This window comes from Haplochromis burtoni, unplaced genomic scaffold (genome assembly GCF_018398535.1).
Source record: "Haplochromis burtoni strain Fernald_Lab_line unplaced genomic scaffold, NCSU_Asbu1 Contig_189, whole genome shotgun sequence".
Taxonomy (NCBI): Eukaryota; Metazoa; Chordata; class Actinopteri; order Cichliformes; family Cichlidae; genus Haplochromis; species Haplochromis burtoni.
The window spans coordinates 948,167-967,655 of NW_024582550.1; the positions used below are offsets into that span (position 1 = coordinate 948,167).

A 19,489-nucleotide genomic window follows, 5' to 3' on the forward strand; every position below is an offset into this window, starting at 1 on the left:
ATGAAATCGTCATTTAAAGACTGCACTTTGAATGTATTCAGGTTATCTTTGTCTAATATTAAAATCTTAAGTTTGACAAATATGGAAAAAATAAGAACTCGGGAAGGGAGAAAATACTTTTCATGCAACTGTGTCCATGTATCAGTTGTTGCTTTCAGATGACTGTGGCGGCCATTTATTTGGCCTGTGACAGCAAGCAGCGCTCCTGCGGTCACAAAGGTTTTCTCCAGCACAGCAACATTCACGCTGAGCTGCTGAGGCAGCAGGCCAGAGTTCGTCTGATGCCAGGTGGATGGACAGTAAGCGCAGATAAAACAGAGCTGAAGCTACCTAAATATAAGTATTATATAAACTATAATGCGTATTCATATTGGGGGAATGGGATTTTCGCACATAGCTCTCCCACAGACTGTAATAAATACATTTTTTGGGCAATGTTGTGTGTGCTTATAAATGACAAATTCTTGAGAATTATCAAAACTTTGCAGGTTTTTATTTCTAAATACAAACATAATAGGCTACATACAAATACAACATCAATGTCTATAAGCAACACCGGAGAGGAACAAGGTCAGAAAGCAACACCACTCCTGCCAAGTAAATTTGGACGTTACACATCTCCACATGTATATAAATATACTTTTATTATAAAATTGCTTGCGCAGTTTCATTTCTTAGATCTTTTCGTGCCCCATTGATGAGACGTCGCCCTCGCTAGCTCGATTGATTCAGAACCAGATTTAAAAATGGGCACTTTTGTTCTGCAGGCTCTTCTGGTGGACGAGATAAGAGAACGTGCAAAGGCCTTTGAACCAAAGAGCTTCAATGACAACTTCAACTGACCTTTTATATTCCGCTCTGCATTGAAAGCTACAATTTCCGTTTTGTTTTCCCCTGTCAACCCAGCAGCCCACTCCCATTTAATGTCTTTGAGCTATATGTGTGATGTTCCGCCTTAACACGCCAGTCTGATGTTGCAGATTTTTTTCTCTAACCTGTTGCTGCACCCTCCCACTCTGTGTCTTTGCTTGGCAACCCTTTACCAGGCCAGCTGCTGCTGCCCTTTCCTTTCTTCGTGTTGAATTCTAATCATTACTTTCAAAGGAAAGCGTCTCTAAAGCTCCTTTATCGAGTGTTTGTACCGGGAGGAGGGAAGCCGTGTCCAACACCCACTCTGACTGCTCCTTTTCTTCTTAACACTTGTGTTCTGCAAATCAGGAGCACTTTCCGTCTGTAACCTGCTTCTTCAAGTCTGGAAAAAAAGTAACGTATGGAAGAAGATGGTAAGGAGCACTTGTGCACTAAGTGCTCTCCTGGAAATGACTGGCTGAAGTCATAAAGGAGGTAAAGGTAAGCTGCTGCAGATGCCTTTTGTTTATAAGTGACTATTTATTATATATTCAGAGGTTTATTTAAGGGTCTACCATTTGATTGAGTCTGTTGATGGATAGTTGGCTGGATGGATATGCACATTTTTGTATTGTGAATTTAGATTTTATTCAATTAATCAACAAAATCATATCCTTAAAAATTTGAAATGGTCTAACTTCTTCTACAACTAAAATTCAACCCTGTAAAAGGAGGAAAAAAAGAGAAAACCAAACCTTTAAAGATACTAATGTAACTCCGAATCTATATCTGTAGTTATATAGCTATAGTGTAATGTAGTGTGTGAGTCTGCTCAGTATTATTATCTGAGGCTTTCTGATTTTGATGCGCAGTAAATAAACATGAGTGGGGGTTCACATCTGCTTGTGACAGATCCTTAGAAAAAACACAAACCTGTGACTGAACATGTTTTTTTTTAATCTAGTGTCAGATTGCCTTGAATAACTATTTTAAAAAGCAATAAGTTTAAAAAAAAATCTATTAGACTGAATTTGAAGATTTATTTTTGATGAACTTTTTTTCCTTTCATGCTGAACAAATGGCCTCATTAAAGCTAAAGATTCCTAAATGACAGAAGAGTTGTGAAACATCTTATTTCTGGAGTCAGTCGGTATCGATTTCTTTGTGGAAAGTTCATCTACTTTAGCCTATGGTACTTCAGGATTGATTATTTACACCTTATTAGTATGCTGTAATTTTTCACAACCACTCAGTTGTATACAATGTGAAACTTGCCACATTAATTTGACAGCTTTAGTTATTTCTCCGTGGTTGTAGTGCAGAACCACCTTCAGCTGAAATAATTTGAAGTAATCATTTATGAGTCTCTCACATCGCTGTGGAGGAATTGTAAACCCATAATTCTTTACATTGTTGAGTCACTTCATTGAGGTTTGCCTTCATTTGTTTTCACTGTGTTCTCTTAAGATCCCTTGACAGCATTTCAGTTGGGTTGAGGTCTGGATATTGACCGGTGCATTGGAAAATCTTGATTCTTTTATTTTTTGTAGATTTGCTGCTGTGCTTGTGATCACCGTCCTCTGAACGATGCTGTTTCTGTGAGACAGAATTTGTCCCGTTTGTCACCCCTCCACCAGCATGTTTGACAGTTGGTGTGAGGTGTTTGTGTTGGTATGCTGTATTTGTTTGTCTCCAATTGTGGTGCCGTACATTATGGCTAAACATGTCTACTTTGGTCTCGTCTGTCCAAAAGACTGAAACTTTCAAAAAAGCTACGCTTGTTCAGTTTTTTCTAATTGTGCACTCTAACGCAGGGAAACTGTCAAACTCATTTTACACTGAGGCCCACATACAGCCCACTTTGATCTTAAGTGGGCCGGATGAGAGAAACTTTCACTTTCTGTTGGTGTAAAGACGTTTAACTACACATCTTATCCCTGACATGTTTAATATAAGATAAAGAAGTGCATTTTCAACAGTACATCTCAGTTTTCCTACATGATTAAATTGTAAAATTACAAAAATATTTTTAGTACATCCCTACCCAGATTGTCCTGTATTTATAAAACGTACATTTTTGATTTTCCAAAGCTATCCAGTGGACCAGATTGAAGTCATTGCAAGGCTGATTCTAGCCCCCAAGCACGATGTTTGACACCTCTGCTGTAACATTTAACATGCTAACTGAGGCCTGCGCATTGCACAGTCTGACCTTTGGCACAAGACTGTAGATTATAATGTTCTGTCAACACACACCTGAATACTCCAGACCAACAACCTGCCAAAACATCTGCTTTTATAGAGGTGCTCACACTTACTGATGAGTTAATTAACTGGATTTGATTAAAAGCATCTTTCTGTGACTTACTTTCCAATTGCTATGCAAGCAGTAAGGGGGTAATTAGTTAACATGACTGTATAAGTAAGTCTGACCACTTGCAACATTCAAATCATGTTCACATTGAAATATCCCTCTTCATCTGTCCATCCACCCATACATCCATCATATCTGTCTTCCTGCATAATCAATAATGTTTGAATGTATGAACTCCTTCTGCAGTTGAGTCTTTTCACCACTTCTTGAACTTTGTGGGGGAAATTAAATAAATAAACCAAAGTGATCAGTGTAAATGTTTTCAGTTATATTTCAGGATCTTTGTTTCATTTCTTGGTGACATTTCAAAAATGATCAGTGTATGGTGTCATTTCAGCCCTGCATTGATGCCATGAGGCTGATTCTGGTTAAACCCACCAATGCAACGCGGCGCCTTGACTCAACAGGTGAAGTCTTCCATGAAGGTGACCATGAGCATTGTACCTCAGGATGCCCATCCCCTCCCATAAAGACCCCTGAGGGGAAGCATGATCCATACAGAGGAACCTCGGTTGAGACACCTTTGACCCCACAGGAGAAAAGTCAGTGCTGTGTCTCATCTTCACCCCATGAAACATGCAATGGACTCGGCCCTCCAAGAGGTTCAGCCCAGATGTCGCCACTCAAAACTCGAAACCTAACCTTATCGCAGCTAAGCGATGAGGACTGGCTGCTCCTTTGTGGCCATGTTGGCAACGCAGGAGATGAGTCGCCCTCAGCAGAAAGAGCAGGCACCAGTGTGGGACATCCAAACCACAATGACAGATGTAGATGTCCCGGTCCTGATGCCTCTAGTTTTCAGCCACAGTCAAAACAGGACAGGGTCCAAGACTGCCTTCCCAGGGTAACAGCTAAGAGAAGCCTTTTATGTTCACCACATGTTCAGCCTTTCTCTCCCAGCAGCCACATTTCAACTACTTGCCAGGTTTTACCACAGCAAACAAACCAAAGTGAGCTTTTGAATCCTGCAACAAACCGTCTCAAAGATCATTTCATGCCTCAGTGCACCAACCAAGAAGGTGGAAAAGAACAGCCCTGCAATCATTATAAACTGAAAGACAGCAGCCAAGCAACAAATTTGTTCAACATTCCTCTAGACTCAGTCGAGTGTAAACAAAAACTCCAAAAGCAGCCTCATCCTGCTGCTGGTGCAGATGTCAACTGGAGAGACCTTTTCGGTAAAGAGCCGCTGTTAGTTCAGCAACAGCGAAAGCAAGAGTTCCACTGCCTGATCGCAGGCGATCAAACATCTGGAGATCCGTCCACCATCTTCAAGTGCCACCACCTCCCTCACGACTCCCTGACAAGCCAAATAAAAAGATCGTCTACACCAGTCAGCAACAAAAGTGTCACATCTTTCTCCATCAGTCAGTATAGTTCCCTAGAGATTCAAGATTTAATGGATGAGAAAACAAGACAGCGACAAAGTCAGGTGCATGTTTTGATTCGGCTGCTTTAAACGTTTAGTTTTCATACTTAAATTGGAACCATCAAAAGTAGGTTTAGGTAACCTGTGTGTTTCCATACCATGCCAATTCTAACTGAACCATACACTGTAACATGCTTTCAGATATATTACATGCTTGTTGTTGACAGTCTTATTTTATTTTGCAGACAGTCTCTCAGGGGTCTAAAGTCTCCCTTCCTAAACACACTCCTCCACCTCCCGAAGCCTTACAAAGCAGTGGCATACTTAACGGGGATGCAGTCCGACCCCTGAGCAGCCACGGCACTTTGAGATCTAGTTTTTCAGATCTTCCTTCAGGCCAGCAGCCAATCCAGCTTCTTCACAGTGCCATCCTGGAGGACGCCTTTTCCAAAGTCATCCGAGAAGACTCCAGTAAGACCAACGGTGAGGAAGGTAGCACACCACCGAAGAAGACCAAGGACATCAGCTACAGGCTGGGTCAGAGGAGAGCTCTGTTTGGGAAGCGCAAACAACTGAGCGACTACGCCTTGGTCTGTGGGATGTTTGGCATTATTGTCATGGTCATCGAGACGGAGCTGTCAAGGGGATTTTACACCAAGGTACACTCAGAGCAGAAACACCAGTGTCTCCAAATAAATGTGTTTCAACAAACAAATGAAAGCGGCGTCAACATAGTGCCATTAAAAGTTTTAACTTTGAGGGCCCCCTAAACAGTTTTACTCACAGATGGTCTTCTTTTTATTAGTTTAATAGTTTTGTGTCATTGTCTCTACCATTTACAGGAATCCATGTATTCATATGTTCTAAAAGGCCTGATCAGCCTTTCTACTGCTATTCTGCTGGGACTCATTGTGATGTACCATGCAAGGGAAATCCAGGTATGAAGAAACAAACCATGACTTTGCCAACATGAGCTGTGTAATCATTTGGATCAGATAATTCACGTGAAGTAAGGAAACTAGTCTTAAAACCCCCTGAATTGGAGCATTGGTTTAGCTCAAGGGGTTGAGCAGACAACCCACATACCTGAAATCTCCCCAGAGGCCATTTACTACGTGTCTTTATCCAAGCTCTTCTCTCCACTATCCTATAACGACAAAAGTTAAAATACCCCCAAAAATATATTTAAAATTGTCTCTTTGAGAAACACCAGAAGATAAAACATTCATTTTCATCTCGTCAGAATTATCCAAATTAAGAAAACAAAACAAAAAACTGTAATCCCAACAAAACGAGTTCTTCACTCATTATTCTTTCATATTCACGGTCTAGAAATGTTGCTACTTTTCTTCAACAGCTCTTCATGGTGGACAACGGGGCTGACGATTGGAGGATAGCAATGACTTTTGAGCGACTTGTCTTCATCGTGTTGGAGCTCCTCATCTGTGCCATTCATCCAATCCCAGGGAAATACGTGTTCACCTGGACGACTCGACTGGCCTTCAGCTATGCAGCATCGGTGGCGTACGCCGACGTAGACATCATCCTCTCTGTGCCGATGTTCCTTCGCCTCTACCTGATTGGCCGGGTCATGCTGCTGCACAGCAAGCTGTTCACAGACGCTTCCTCTCGCAGCATCGGTGCGCTCAATAAGATCAACTTTGACACTCGTTTTGTCATGAAGACCCTAATGACCATCTGTCCTGGCACAGTGCTGCTAGTCTTCAGTGTGTCCTGTTGGATCATTGCTGCGTGGACAGTGCGTGTTTGTGAAAGGTATCTTAAAGGTTTTGGTTTTTTTTAAAATGTGTTACTTAAAAATCATCAAGAAGATTTTCAGCGTTAAACAAATGCTGGATAAAAATGAAAGAAACTTAAATCAAGGGTAGTCTCTCCAGCTTTAACATAAACTGCTTTTACAGACAGGTGTCATGTTTAAATAGGTATCACGATGCACAGGAAGTAACCAGCACTTTCCTTGGAGCAATGTGGCTCATCTCCATTACCTTCCTGTCCATCGGCTATGGGGACATGGTCCCTCACACCTACTGTGGAAAAGGGGTTTGTCTGTTAACTGGAATTATGGTGAGTTTTATACCAACACAGTGCACATGTAGAGAAGAGGCAGATATGCAAATCACTGACAGTGATTTTTTTCTGAATAACCCCAATTAAATATCTGTTTAAAAATCCTTTAAAATCCTGGCCTACGTGAATGATTGGTGTGGTTTTTATACTAGCTAACTACTAACTAATAACACAGTCATGCTAACACTTCTCTTCTTCTCATCAGGGAGCAGGTTGTACAGCCTTAGTCGTGGCCGTTGTCGCAAGAAAATCAGAACTCACCAGAGCTGAGAAACATGTCCACAACTTCATGATGGATACCCAAATCTACAAAAAGGTGTGTTCTTACACATGCAGTGATTGGACTTTATTTTTAATATTAAGACTACATGATCAGTCTTAAAAGTAACAGCACTTTCTCTTTTTTAACCATATACACTACTGCGCAAAAGTCTTGAGCCACCCTCAATTTCCTCCAATTTGATTTTTTTTAAAGTTGCTCCAACGAGGTGATTTCCAACAATCCCAACAAGGCGATTACTGAAAATTTGTCATGTCTTAGCATGGTATGAAGTGTGAACTTAAGTTTTTGGGATAACAAAAGAACAAGTGGTAGGCCTAAAAAACAAAACTAACAGATGAAATGTATCTCAAAACAATGTCTTTAAGAAATAGGGCAAAAATCTAGGAAAGAGCTCAGGTGATATTCATCTAGCCTGTCATCTAATCATCTACTTTTAAGTGAAGCCTCATCAGAAATGAGCTCAGTAGAAAGGGGGCTAATTGCAGCCACGCGTAGAAGTCTTTCTTGAGGAAGAGAAATGAGGAGAAAAGACTGAAGTGTAACAAATTTAACAAGAACTGGACTAAAAATCAGTGGAAACAGATTTTATGGAGTGATTAACCCAAATTTGAAATTTTTGATTTAAAGTGTCATCAATATATTCAGCAGAGGTCAGTAGAGAGGTACAACAGTGAGTGTCCACAGCCATCTGTTAAGCATGGTTGAGGCTCTGTCATGGCTTGTGGCTGCAATTCAGCCAGCAGTCTTGTTAAAACTGATTGAATTATGAAAGGCAGAAAAGTACCATCTGATTTTGATACTATCTGGAAAGCATGTGATTCATTTTTCAGCATGACAATGATCCCAAACACAATACAAATGCTCTAAAAAAAGTGAACAATAGAAGTGGAACAATATCATACTTTGGCCTCCTCAGAGCCTGGACCTCAACATTATTGAAACAGTGTGGGATCATCTTGATAACAAAAAGCAGCCAACATCTAAAGGAGAGGTTTAAAAGTCTGTCAAGAGGCCTGGAGAAATATTTCTAAAAGATTCTCAAAGAAGATGTGAGAAAGTTTGCCTAAAGCCAGTTTAATCTCTGTTGTAGAATTAGCATTGTCATACTAAATGTTGACTTTTCAGGTCATTAGAAATGTACAAACTCTGTTTATTCTTTAAACACTGCATTTCCGTGCAGGTTTTCACAGAAAAACATAAAGAAATGAGGGATTGCTCAAGACTTTCCTATAGTACTCAGGCTCATTTTAGTTTCTGTTTGACTTAAGCTTCATTTATGTCTCTACATTTCTGTTTTGCCTTTCCATTGACATACTTCCACAGATTAAGAACACAGCAGCAAATGTGTTGAGAGAGACATGGCTCATTTACAAAAACACAAAGCTGGTCAAGAAGATTGACCATGCCAGAGTACGCCACCATCAGCGTAAATTCTTGCAAGCCATCCACCAGTAGGTATCGCTATGCCACCATCAGGGGTTTCAGTAAATGCTGTTACAGTTTAATTTGTGGCTCTGGATTATGTGAATTAGGATTTACTGCACATTGCATTTATATTATTGTAGCACAAATGTGAATATGATTTTGGTTTACAACTTTAGACTGCGACGAGTGAAAATGGAGCAAAGGAAATTAACTGACCAGGCCAATACAGTTGCTGATCTTGCAAAGGTTTGTGCAGTATTTTTGTTATTTTCTAATAAAAATGTTTTTATTTGCCACAGTTTTACTAATATATAATAGGAAATTTTACCCTCTGACTGATGCTGAGAGTAATTTGACACGAGGAATTGTAATTTTTATCCAGTATGAACCACATTTTGCCTCTTTTTCATTATCTTTTCTGCATTTTATGACTTTTATAATAATCTAAACAGTGAGAAACCCTGACTTGCTTATCTCCTGATACTTGAAAGTGACCTCAGCATGTTGGCGATGATTTCAGACTCAGAACATGATGTACGATCTGGTATCAGAGCTGCAGCATCGAAGTGGTGAGCTGGACAGTAGGATTGTGGCTCTGGAAGAGAAACTGGACTCCATCCTTCAATGTGTGCAGTCGCTGCCCGTTGTGCTTTCTCAAGCAATAGCAAAGTTACAAAAGGATTTCCTGGATGACTTGGCTTGCCGTGTACACTTCCTATCATCCTCCCTGAGCTCTGAGTGCTGCTCAGTGCCGGCCAAGCAACTTTGTCCAGGATCCACTGCACCGGAGACACCATACAACTGAATGGCCGTTCCTCAGTGCTTTTCCTTTTAGTGTGCAACCGTTTACAATACTGGGATGGACTTTCCCAACATGAACTCTGCTACGTGTTTATGGAGTCATACACATTCACTCCTGGGAGTTGCAGCTGCACCACCAGTGTAAGGGGAAGACCCTTTGTAAGGGGACTTTAGAGGAAAAGGAAAAACATTATTCCTTCATTTCCTCTCCCAAGAGTGGGGACTGTGCAGAAGACAGAGAGATGTTCATGAACGATTAAGAAGTGAAAAAAAGTTTTTTTTTAAAAAAATGCTCATTTTGTTTATTAAAATTAAATTCTAAGACACTCAAATAATCTGAAAGAAAAAAAGCCCTGCATTTCATGGGACACTATGGTAGTCTCTCTGCACTGCAAATTCCTTGTAGCTTGACAAGATTTATTGTCTTAATTTTAGCCAGATTATTTTGTCCATCTTGTTTTGAACATTACAAGCTAGTTTCCAGTCTCATGTGTTAGATGATTAAACTTGTTTCAAGTATATATTACTTTTTTTTCTTATTTAGTCTGTATATCTAAAAATGAACCATTTTACATTTATTTCAAGCAAAAATAGCTTTTAGATAGAGTGTAAAACAAAAATTATAGACACTGTTTCTGAAATTGACTGGGTAATATGACGTAAAATCAAGTAGGTCTTCAACATCAGTCAGTTCAGTTGCTTGGGCAAGGTTGGGAATTGCAATTTCATAGGCAAGAAAGTCTTTGTTGAAACCCAAGGTTTCATACACCTGGTATTCAAAACAATAAAGTACACTATTAACAATAAAAATGTTTTTTACAAGTCCAAAGATAGGGTTTAAACCATTTGCTGAAATGAGTATAAGAGACCTGTCACAGATGTATTTGTTTCCATGTAAAATAAGCCACTTTACTCTAACGGCATGATGTATAGCATCTTCAATCCCCAAAAAATCTACAACCTTTGATTGCAAATGGTCCATATTAGCAACCTCTGATACAGGACCTAGTTCTTTCTCATTTACAAATATCGGATGCTCAGTTCCTGCTTCACTTTGGCAACACTCCAGCAGCTGATTGTGGTTTACAAGAGACTTGCACACATTCTTAAAGTTTAATTTGGATGACCATTGTTTAAAAAAACTGTGTTTAGACTCGAATCTCATGCACATATGACGTATTACAGGTCCCAGGGCAATAATTTGAGAGGGAAGATGCAGCATGTAATGTTGCTTTGGTATTACATTTTTTTCTGGGAATAGTTGCCTGAATTGTTTAAGATGATCTTCTATCATTTTTTTTAGTTTGGACACAGTTTGTAAAGACACAACTGGGGCAAAAAGTATTTTAACAATTTCAATTAAATCCAAAATAAACTGGATAAAGGGATTTTTCTCTACAACACTGTACAATAAGAATGGCAAAATCTTGATCAATATAAGCATTTGTCCAGAGGATTGTTTGAGTCTGTTGTCACTTGAAGCTAAAGTAGCAATACTAATTGGTGAAGGCTTGTCACGTATGTCCACTGATGAAAAAGGAAAGTTCTGCATGGCAGAATTAAACAAGTCCAAATCCAAATTTCCAGATAAAACAAGGTATTTCAACACACACTTAATTTCCATTGGTGCCACTCCTTCAAGAATTACATGCATAATATCCTGTGGCATCTGCTCTATGAGATTAAAAGCTGGGAAATCAACTAATTTGCTTTGTCTATTTATGCCAAAAGTCGTTTTGAGCGAGGATTTCAAAAATTCAGTAGTTGCCCTTCCTATTTCAATGCACTGCCTAATGTGTCCGTCCAATGTCCGTCTGGTGAAACTATGTTCATTGAAATTTTCTTGCATTTCATCAAACGTACACTCACAATGACGACATTTGCTATACGCAAAACCAACTCCTTCCTTAAATCCTGCAAGCTCATGCTGGGCCAGAGTGTCTCCACACACAGCAACAACTGCTCCGTTTAAATAAAATTCCCCATTGACAGTGTTAATCATAACACCATCGTACAGTAACTTCAAGTCCTCATTGATTCTCCGTAGTATTATATCTACCCCACACTCATCTATGTCCCTATACTTTGCGATTGCGAGAAGTCTGATGGAAGCCAACTTTGATCTAAACTTAGGGTCTATGTTGCCTAAGGTGTAATAAAACATTAGTAGTTTATTTACACTCGCACGTGACCCGAGGGGGTTACACATTTCTATCTCATCAGAATAGAGTATCAGTTGTAAAGCAGAGTTCTTCTTTGAAAACAGTGGGTGGGTTTTGAAAATAATTCCATCATTAATGTCATACAAAAAACTGGCGTTGGGGCAACTCTGAGGTCCAGCACTGAGCATGTCAAATAGTCTTGAATTTGATAATAGCTGTTTCAAACTTTCAATCAAAGGAATGTAGTAGAAAGACTTGTTTTTGATTGCAAGAACTCTCGATTCTCCTTTTTTAACTCTACAGGCATACTTGGAAATGATGATCTCCTCAGGTGTGACAGGGTTGAAATGCATCTGTGTTACACGGTCCTGTAGGTTTGAAGCTGCACATATGGGAAAGGGATCCTGAAAGTTGTCCAGTGTTGAAAGAACTTCTTGTTGTAAAGGTCCATTGCTGTCAGGTTGCCTTTCAAGGATGGTCTTTATTTTTCCCCTCAAGGACGTCAGAAGAGCTGTTTGATACTGTTGGACACCAAGGACAATGTTGTTGACACTCCTCTGATGGGGGGAAAAAAAACACATCAGAGACATGAAAGCGTAAATAGAAAATATAACAGAAGCAAAATGCAACTCGTATATATGAGACACGTATGAGAAGCACATGTGCTTCTCATACGTGATATAGTAAACAGCTTCTGAAGATTTTTAAGTGATTATTTTCAAAAAGTGGCTCAGCATGGGTTTATTTAATGAACTAAACATTTGTAAAGTGGAAATCATTACAATGAAAACCGATCAAATACCATGAATAATATTTACTCTAAAACTAATCTAATGACCTGGTTCACAAAGTTTTCTAGAAGCATGTTTGTCACACTTAAATATTTCAGATCATCAAATTTAAACACAAATAGAGACAAAATGAAGTTCCTAAATCAAGGTTTTTATTATTCAGGGGAATAAGTGTGGTGTATCATAACTTTGAAAAGCGGAGTTCAATTTCTCCTGCCAAACCCAGGCCTGATTATTGCCACACCTGTTCTCAATCAGAAAATCACTTAAATAGGATCGCCATTAGTGGGAGTGGGTGGCCAACCAAATTTACCCCAAGAGCGCATCTGTTGGATTGAGTGATGACTCGTCCAAGAGTTGACAAAAGACCACAGAACAACATCCAGAGAACATCAGGCCTCGCTTACCTCAGTTATGGTCAGAGTTCATGACTCCACCATAAGAAAGAGACTGGGCAAAAATGGCCTGCATGGCAAAGTTCCAAGAAGATACCTCTGCAGAGCAAAAGGAACTTTTGCCAGAAAATATCTCGATGATCCCCAAGACTTTTGGGAAAATACTCTGTGGACTGATGAGGCAAAAGTTAAAGATTTAGGAAGGTCTGTGTCCCATTACATCTGTCTAAAAGCAACACCGCATTTATGAAAAGGAATATCATAGCAACAGTAAAATATGGTTTTAGGCCTTTTTGCTGCCTCAGGGTCTGGAAGATTTGCTGTGATAAATGAAACCAAGAATTCTGCCATCTACTAAATCATCCTGAAGCAGAATGTCCAGCCATCTTTTTGTGACCTCAAGCCTAAGCGCACTTGGGTTCTGAAGCAGGACAATTATCCAAAACGCACCAGCAAGTCCACCTCTATATGGCTTTGGAGTGGCCTAGGCAAAGTCCTGACTTGAATCTGATTGAGATGCTGTGGCACGACCTTAAAAAGGCAGTTCCTGCTCCAGTATGGTTGAATTACAACAATTTCGCAAAGATTAGTGGGCCAAAATCCCTCTATAGCACTGTAAAAGTCTCATTGCCAATTACTGCAAACACTTGATGCAGTTGTTGCTACTAAGGGTGGCCCAACCAGTTACTAGGTTTAGGGGACAATAACTTTTTCACACAGGCCCATGTAGATTTGATTTCGCTCCCTAATAATAAACACCTTCTTTTAGAAACTGCATTTTGTGTTTACTCATGTTATCTTTGTCTAATATTTAAATGTTTCAAGATCTGAAACATGACAAAAAATATTAAATCAGGAAGGGGGGAAACACTTTTGACACCACTGTAGGTATATAGACTAAATTTGATTTAAAAAGGGTAGAAAAGTTTGTTGACATTATTTTAAAATATTATTTAAAAAAAAAAGATTTTTCCTCCCTGTAATCATACTGATCCATTCCATAGATTCTCAAACTGTGTCAATAGTGGTTGCTATAGCAGTGCAACATCCCACTGAAACCAGCAACTGGTGGCAGCGCAATGTTGCTGAAGAGGGAATGGGTGCAAATGCAGAACAGAAATGAGCTATAAGAGAAAGTTTAAAACACCTGTGACTACAGTACAATTCAAGAACTAGGGTAGTAAGTAGGGTAACATTCTGACCTCTTAAATGCAAGATTTTATCTGCTTTTTTTTAGAGCAGTTGGCTTTTAACTGACTGTCGTTATCACAAAGTGCAAGTAAAACTTTCACCAAAAATTCAGCTTTGTATGCTGGTGTATATCTAACACTTTTCACATTTCTGGCTCTTGTGGCAACGCATCTTAGATTTTTAAAACATCTGTCAAAATAAAGAATCTTCAAAGTAGTCAATTTTCTTGTTTTTATCACATTCAAAGGAGGAACTGGTTCCAGTTGTGTTAACTTCTGCTTTCTGTTTTTTTTCCATGTATAGTTTCAGTTGCTTTGCTCGTGTTGTTTACTTGTTCTGCTGGTTGTATTGTGTTTTCCTTATGGCTTGCTTCACTTACCACCCTTTGTTTTTTAAAAAAAATCCCCCCTCCCCCCCTTTCCCCTAGCATAGTGGGCCCTTCTCTGTATGAAGTTTGACTGTGGCTGCGTAGGTTCTCACCAAGTACTCTGGTTTCCTCCCACAGTCCAAAAACGCGTGGGTTGGGCTTTATGATTCTAAATTGTCTGTATATATAAATGTAAGACTCTGTGTCAGACTGGCAGCCTGTCCAGGATGTACCCAGCCTCTGCCTTGTGATAGCCTCATCCCCCTACAACCCTGAACTCGTTAAGTAGAAGAAACTTGATGGACAGAAATAATTATGCCCGCTACTGACTGGAATTTATTTATATTTCACATGTATTGTAGTTTATTTTGCAACCTGCACATAGTGCTTTTTTTTTTAAAATAGAAATATCTAATATGTGGTAATAAAGATATTTGTCAGCACTTCATTTTTTTCATCTCATTTATTTAAAGTGATTAAAAGAGATTTGGGTTAGGCAATAAATCGTGCCTTAACGGGAACTAGGAAAAATAAATAATCTTTAAACATTAAAATAAATACTTTTAATTGACTATTAAAGATTGACGTCATGGCCATATACACAGATCAGTTGGTCAGAAGGTGACCTCAAACGCATTACTCCATACTGAACAAACATAAACCGCGCTTTAGGACGGAGTTTATTGCACAGTGGAGGCTATTTACGTGTCAAGTTCAAAGGCAAACAAACAGCATGCCTCAAGTGTGCGCAAAAGCACATATTCCTCCCACATACACTTTTCATTTTCCATGCTTTCAGGCGCTTGAACTGAGTTGGTCTCATTAACTTTCGGCTCCCGCCAAAATGAGGGGGAGGTATCTTAATTGCACATCATTAATTAAGCTGAATCATAAGAGTCTAACGGGTGGTCTGCTTATTAAAGTCCACCAAAAGGTTCAATGCATTTAGTTGATTAGTTTGAAGACTGGAAACTCTTTCTAAACACAAATACGAAGCCGTGATAGTTCAGACACAATCAAAAAGCTCTATCAGTGAAGTTGTTTACCAGAAGAACCATCTGTCTCTCCGGGATACCGGTTTTACATGGCGCCGAATAATCTCGCGATAAATACTCGGAGGGCAGTTGTACTCACGAGATTGTCGTTTCGCGCCCTGATGATAAGCTCCAGTCACATTCCAGATTGACAGCTCTGTTACCCAATGGACACGATGTGGTTAGAGGAAAGAAGCCAATGGTGAACCTGAAGTGCGAGAGCAGGCGGGATATCAAAGTCTTGAAGAATAACTCATTGATCAATCTCCACCAAGGCATAGAATTGGTCGTGCCATCCCTTCTAAGGAGTTAATTGGGGAAAACGTGCACGTTTTCCCTCAAAAGTAAATTTCTTGTTTTTGCTTGGACGGACGAACAGGTAAAGTGACTTTCAGCGTTTTTTAATTACTTTTTAAAAATTGTTCTCATTGATATAGTCACCCAGTTGCTAGCAAACTGAGGTTAGCTAACTTGGCAAAGTCCTACCTCCTTTCTTTTTGGCTTATTGCACCAAGTTACTCAACCAGTCAAGTGTAAACGTCAAAATTAGTCAAATCTGATAATCTTCGGGACAGTATTAGAGCTATTGACTGTACTCTGGCTTCCTTTTGCTGATATAGTATTTAAAAGCTCTGCAAAATAAATTGTAACGTGGTTTGCTTTAAGCACTGATATGGGTGGGCGATGAACTTGTGAACTTTTAACTTGTTATCCTTCGGAACGTCCACATAATCTGCAAAAAATGTGTGAACCGAGTTAGCTTTGCAACTTCACTGCTTCTCTTTAAGAAAAACAAATAAGCTAACGTCGGGCTGTTTATTTTCCTGTGTGGCTGGATTGGTGTGGCGTGACGTGAATCTCATTTTCGTCAGCATCGTTTAAACGTATTAATTTGCGCAGGCAAAATGGTACCCCTTGGATGGGAACAAGTAGTTTGTTTTCGAGGTTTTGACTTATGTTTTGTTGACTGCGGCTGGTTTATTTCGAGCCAGCAGCGAACAGGATCTCAGCTGAGAGCGCTGAAGTAAACGCGCAACCCCCGCTTAGCTGGCCCCTTGCTGTTTTGTAACAACAAAGGACGACATATGCGGGTAAAAAGCCACTGTAGTATTATAATAATCGGTTTAAAAGTACATGCGAGTTGGTATTTAGGTATGTTTCATTGTCAGGGATCGAAGGCACATTGTTGGCTAGCGCTCCCTCGCGTCCGGATGTGCTTTTAAAAGAACTGGGAGTGGCCTACAGCTCAGTTTCCCGCACTGTATTTAAATCAGCCCGTTCCCTCCCTTTTCTCATATTCTGTTGAAGTGACAGTGCTGACAGCAGTACAATGCACTGAGTAGGGAGGGGAGACGGTCATATTTCTGCTGCTGGAGACCGTTTCGTCTTAACTTGTTGTGATCACTAAACAAAAACAGCCAATCCTAGGGATGGATTTTGCAGTGTTTTGACAATCTTCCACGCAGAGCTTTTTACGATGCAAATTCTGAATCACTGCAACTTTCTCAGTTAGATGAGAATTTGATTATCATATAAACTCATGAAAAAAAATATTCAGCAATACGAAAGCAAACAAAAACGTAACATACAGTAAGAAAATCAAGTAATATTTAGAAATAATTATGAAACAAATTTTTATATGACTTGCGTAATCTAAAGCACAAGTGATACTGCATATATATATGTGTGCGTGTATTTATTTATTTTAGGGGGCAATGGTCCTGATAAGGAAATACTGAATGGTAATTTCCATATATGCACAGAACATGATAAGATAAGATAAAACTTTATTAATCCCTCGGGTGGGTTCCTCTGGGAAATTCGGTTTCCAAAAGCACAGCACCGACAGAGGCTACAGAGTTACAGAATATATATATATATACACACACACACACACACACACACACACACACACACACATATAAATACAGAGAGTTATATTTAAAAGGGGAAATGGTGGGGTTATTGTTTAACTTTACATCAATGTATTTAGCAAATGAATAAGGTCCTTACTATGTAGAAAATGCCAAATTTAACAGCACCATCTGCTCCACTGTTTGTATTCTGCTACATGTGCTGCAGACAGAGTTGTGATCAATGTAAATAGTCTCTGGGCGCTCTCTGCTGGATAAACGAAGTAGTTGCATTGATTCCAAAAATGAGCCCAATCATATTTTTGGTTCCTTATCTTATAACATATTTCTTGATATAATATATCTGTTATATGCTGATATCAGTCTGGCTGTTGTCTGAATAAAGCTCAAGTTGATGATAATTGTCTGTCTTCAGATATGTTATACAAATGCACATATCAACAATTTGGTTTAGAGCAAACACATTCTTTATTAATGAATGCAGCTAGCAGAGAAAATGACTGTCATAATTTTTTTTTTTCTCCAGTGAATGGTGAAACCGAAAGTTTGGTTCACACCTTCAGATCTTTCTAGATAAAGCTCAAATATGTACCATGTAGTACTATTCACTATGAAATGCATTTAAATACAAATGATTAGCAGATATGTTTTGGTTTTTCATTTAAACTTCAACTTATCACTGCAGAAAAAACAAGCATGGCACTCCTCTCACATTTCACATTTCTATTTGTACTATGACAGAGTGTGTACTACTGCTGGATTAAAAGATGAAATGAAATCTTTCGGGAAAGACTTGTTATTAGTGTGCTATTGAAAATAACTAGCTATAATGGGAGTGGTGTTTGATTGTTGACACAGGGCAGCTGCAATGTGGATTCAAGTCCGCACAATGGATGGGAAGGAAACCCATCGGGTGGATTCCCTGTCCAAACTCACCAAGGTGGACGAGCTGCGTCTTAAAATCATGGAGATCTTCAAGGTGGAGCCAGAGAGACAGAGACTCTTCTACCGGGGCAAGCAGGTGAGCCAGCATGGTTGGTGTTAATAAATGACTTTATTACATTTTAGTGCAGTAGCTGAAATGATCTCAGTGATGGTTGTAGCTCAGTTGTCAGCGCTGCTTTAGCATTTAGTCACAGACAAAATGTAAAATGCTATAAATGATATCTACAATTTTTTTTTTTTTCCTGTTTATATCAGATGGAAGATGGCCATACTATATTTGATTACAACGTAGGCCTAAATGATATAGTGCAGCTGCTTGTTAGGCAGCAGTTGCCCCCTGTTGATGTCGTCAAGAGCAAGGACAAAGAGGCAGAGCTCTCAGACTCTGATTCTGGCTGCGGCTCAACCCAGAGCGAGTGTGACAAGAGTTCGACTCATGGCGAGACAGAAGGTCAGACGGCGGGAACCTCTGCACAGACAAACGCCCCAGACCTCATCGACCCTGGATTTGGACTTTACAAGGTATGCGCTAAAGACTGTGGTCACATTGAATGTGATGTGTATTACTTCCTGTTTAAGCCAGCTGTGGTAGGGTGGCGATACAATGTAGAACTGCTACCACTGTGATGTTGATGTTTCTGGCTACAATCTTAAAAAAAAAAAAAAAAAGTGATAGGGATTAAGAAAAAACAAACTCAAAACACAATGCAAAGAGAAATTGGATAAGATAAATTGGGAATATGTAGCCCGAAAAAGTCGTGTAAGCAATGACTACTCCAGATGTTTGTTTAAAATACATAAAGCTCAACAACAGATACTAAAAAGACTATACAGAACAAACATGGCTAGAAATGCCTACATTAAAAAAAACCCCACACAGACCTGGACTAAAAAATTTATTTAAAAAAAAAAAAAAAAGACATGCAGGAAACATACCAAGGTTGCCACTATATTTCTTGCCATTGGCTCAGATAGTCTCAGGAACTGCCATTACCCCAAAGCTTTTCATCGGGAGGTTGTGATGGGCTGTGCCCAATAAGCTCTGTATGTCGCGTTCATGCCGTTATGTGGTGAGCTGTGCACATGTAGAAAACATGTTTATTTGAACTCTTAGTTCTCTTTATTTTTTGCAAAGTAATTGATTTTTTTTTAACCCTTTGTGTACAGTTGATGCTGTGTGCGTGTGTATGCATTATGTGCTGCATATAAAGTTACACTTTGTATAGCCGTTTTAACGAATGAATGTGGGGAAAATCTGGCAGGCGTTGATTGAAGTCGCCTTTTCTCACAGGCAGGACACAGTGGGTGACAGACATGCATGTTGCTACTTGAGATTCTCATCTGATTTAAAATTGACCTGAGAGAGCAGGCAGGAGGCAAGATGCATGCTCCCTGACTAGGACACTGAGGCTAAATTTAGTATTGGGGTCACACCGTTTCAGACATTGTTTGCCTTCTGGTAATATCTAGAGAAGTTTGGCGCTAAGAAAACTGCTTTTGTTTTTTCTTTACGTTAGTGTTCGAGCTGTTTTTTTTTTTTT

At 39.4% G+C, this 19,489-nt stretch overlaps 2 protein-coding genes across 4 annotated transcripts in view; both read left to right on the forward strand.

The window, feature by feature from the left end:
- The first annotated feature begins 1,043 nt into the window (after nt 1–1,043).
- Nucleotides 1,044–9,829, forward strand: kcnn1b (potassium intermediate/small conductance calcium-activated channel, subfamily N, member 1b). Of its 2 annotated transcripts, none has more exons than XM_042225926.1 (10): nt 1,044–1,350; nt 3,561–4,655; nt 4,838–5,251; nt 5,435–5,530; nt 5,950–6,368; nt 6,515–6,677; nt 6,886–6,996; nt 8,287–8,414; nt 8,565–8,634; nt 8,909–9,829. In XM_042225926.1, exons 2-10 carry the CDS (start codon nt 3,576–3,578, stop codon nt 9,191–9,193), a joined length of 2,766 nt encoding a protein of 921 aa, XP_042081860.1. In that variant the 5' UTR covers nt 1,044–1,350; nt 3,561–3,575; the 3' UTR covers nt 9,194–9,829. The 2 variants fall into 2 exon arrangements, with proteins under 2 accessions (XP_042081860.1, XP_042081861.1); XM_042225927.1 differs by having other exon boundaries at nt 6,536–6,677.
- A 5,532-nt stretch (nt 9,830–15,361) lies between these two features.
- uhrf1 (ubiquitin-like with PHD and ring finger domains 1) overlaps nt 15,362–19,489 on the forward strand; it is a 13,795-nt gene continuing 9,667 nt past the window's right edge. For both annotated transcript variants that reach the window (XM_014337640.2, XM_005934835.2), the window contains exons 1-3: nt 15,362–15,508; nt 17,862–18,024; nt 18,204–18,470. In XM_014337640.2, coding sequence (XP_014193126.1) covers nt 17,872–18,024; nt 18,204–18,470 — 420 coding nt within the window. In that variant the 5' untranslated portion in view covers nt 15,362–15,508; nt 17,862–17,871. The remainder of the gene's footprint in view (nt 15,509–17,861; nt 18,025–18,203; nt 18,471–19,489) is intronic.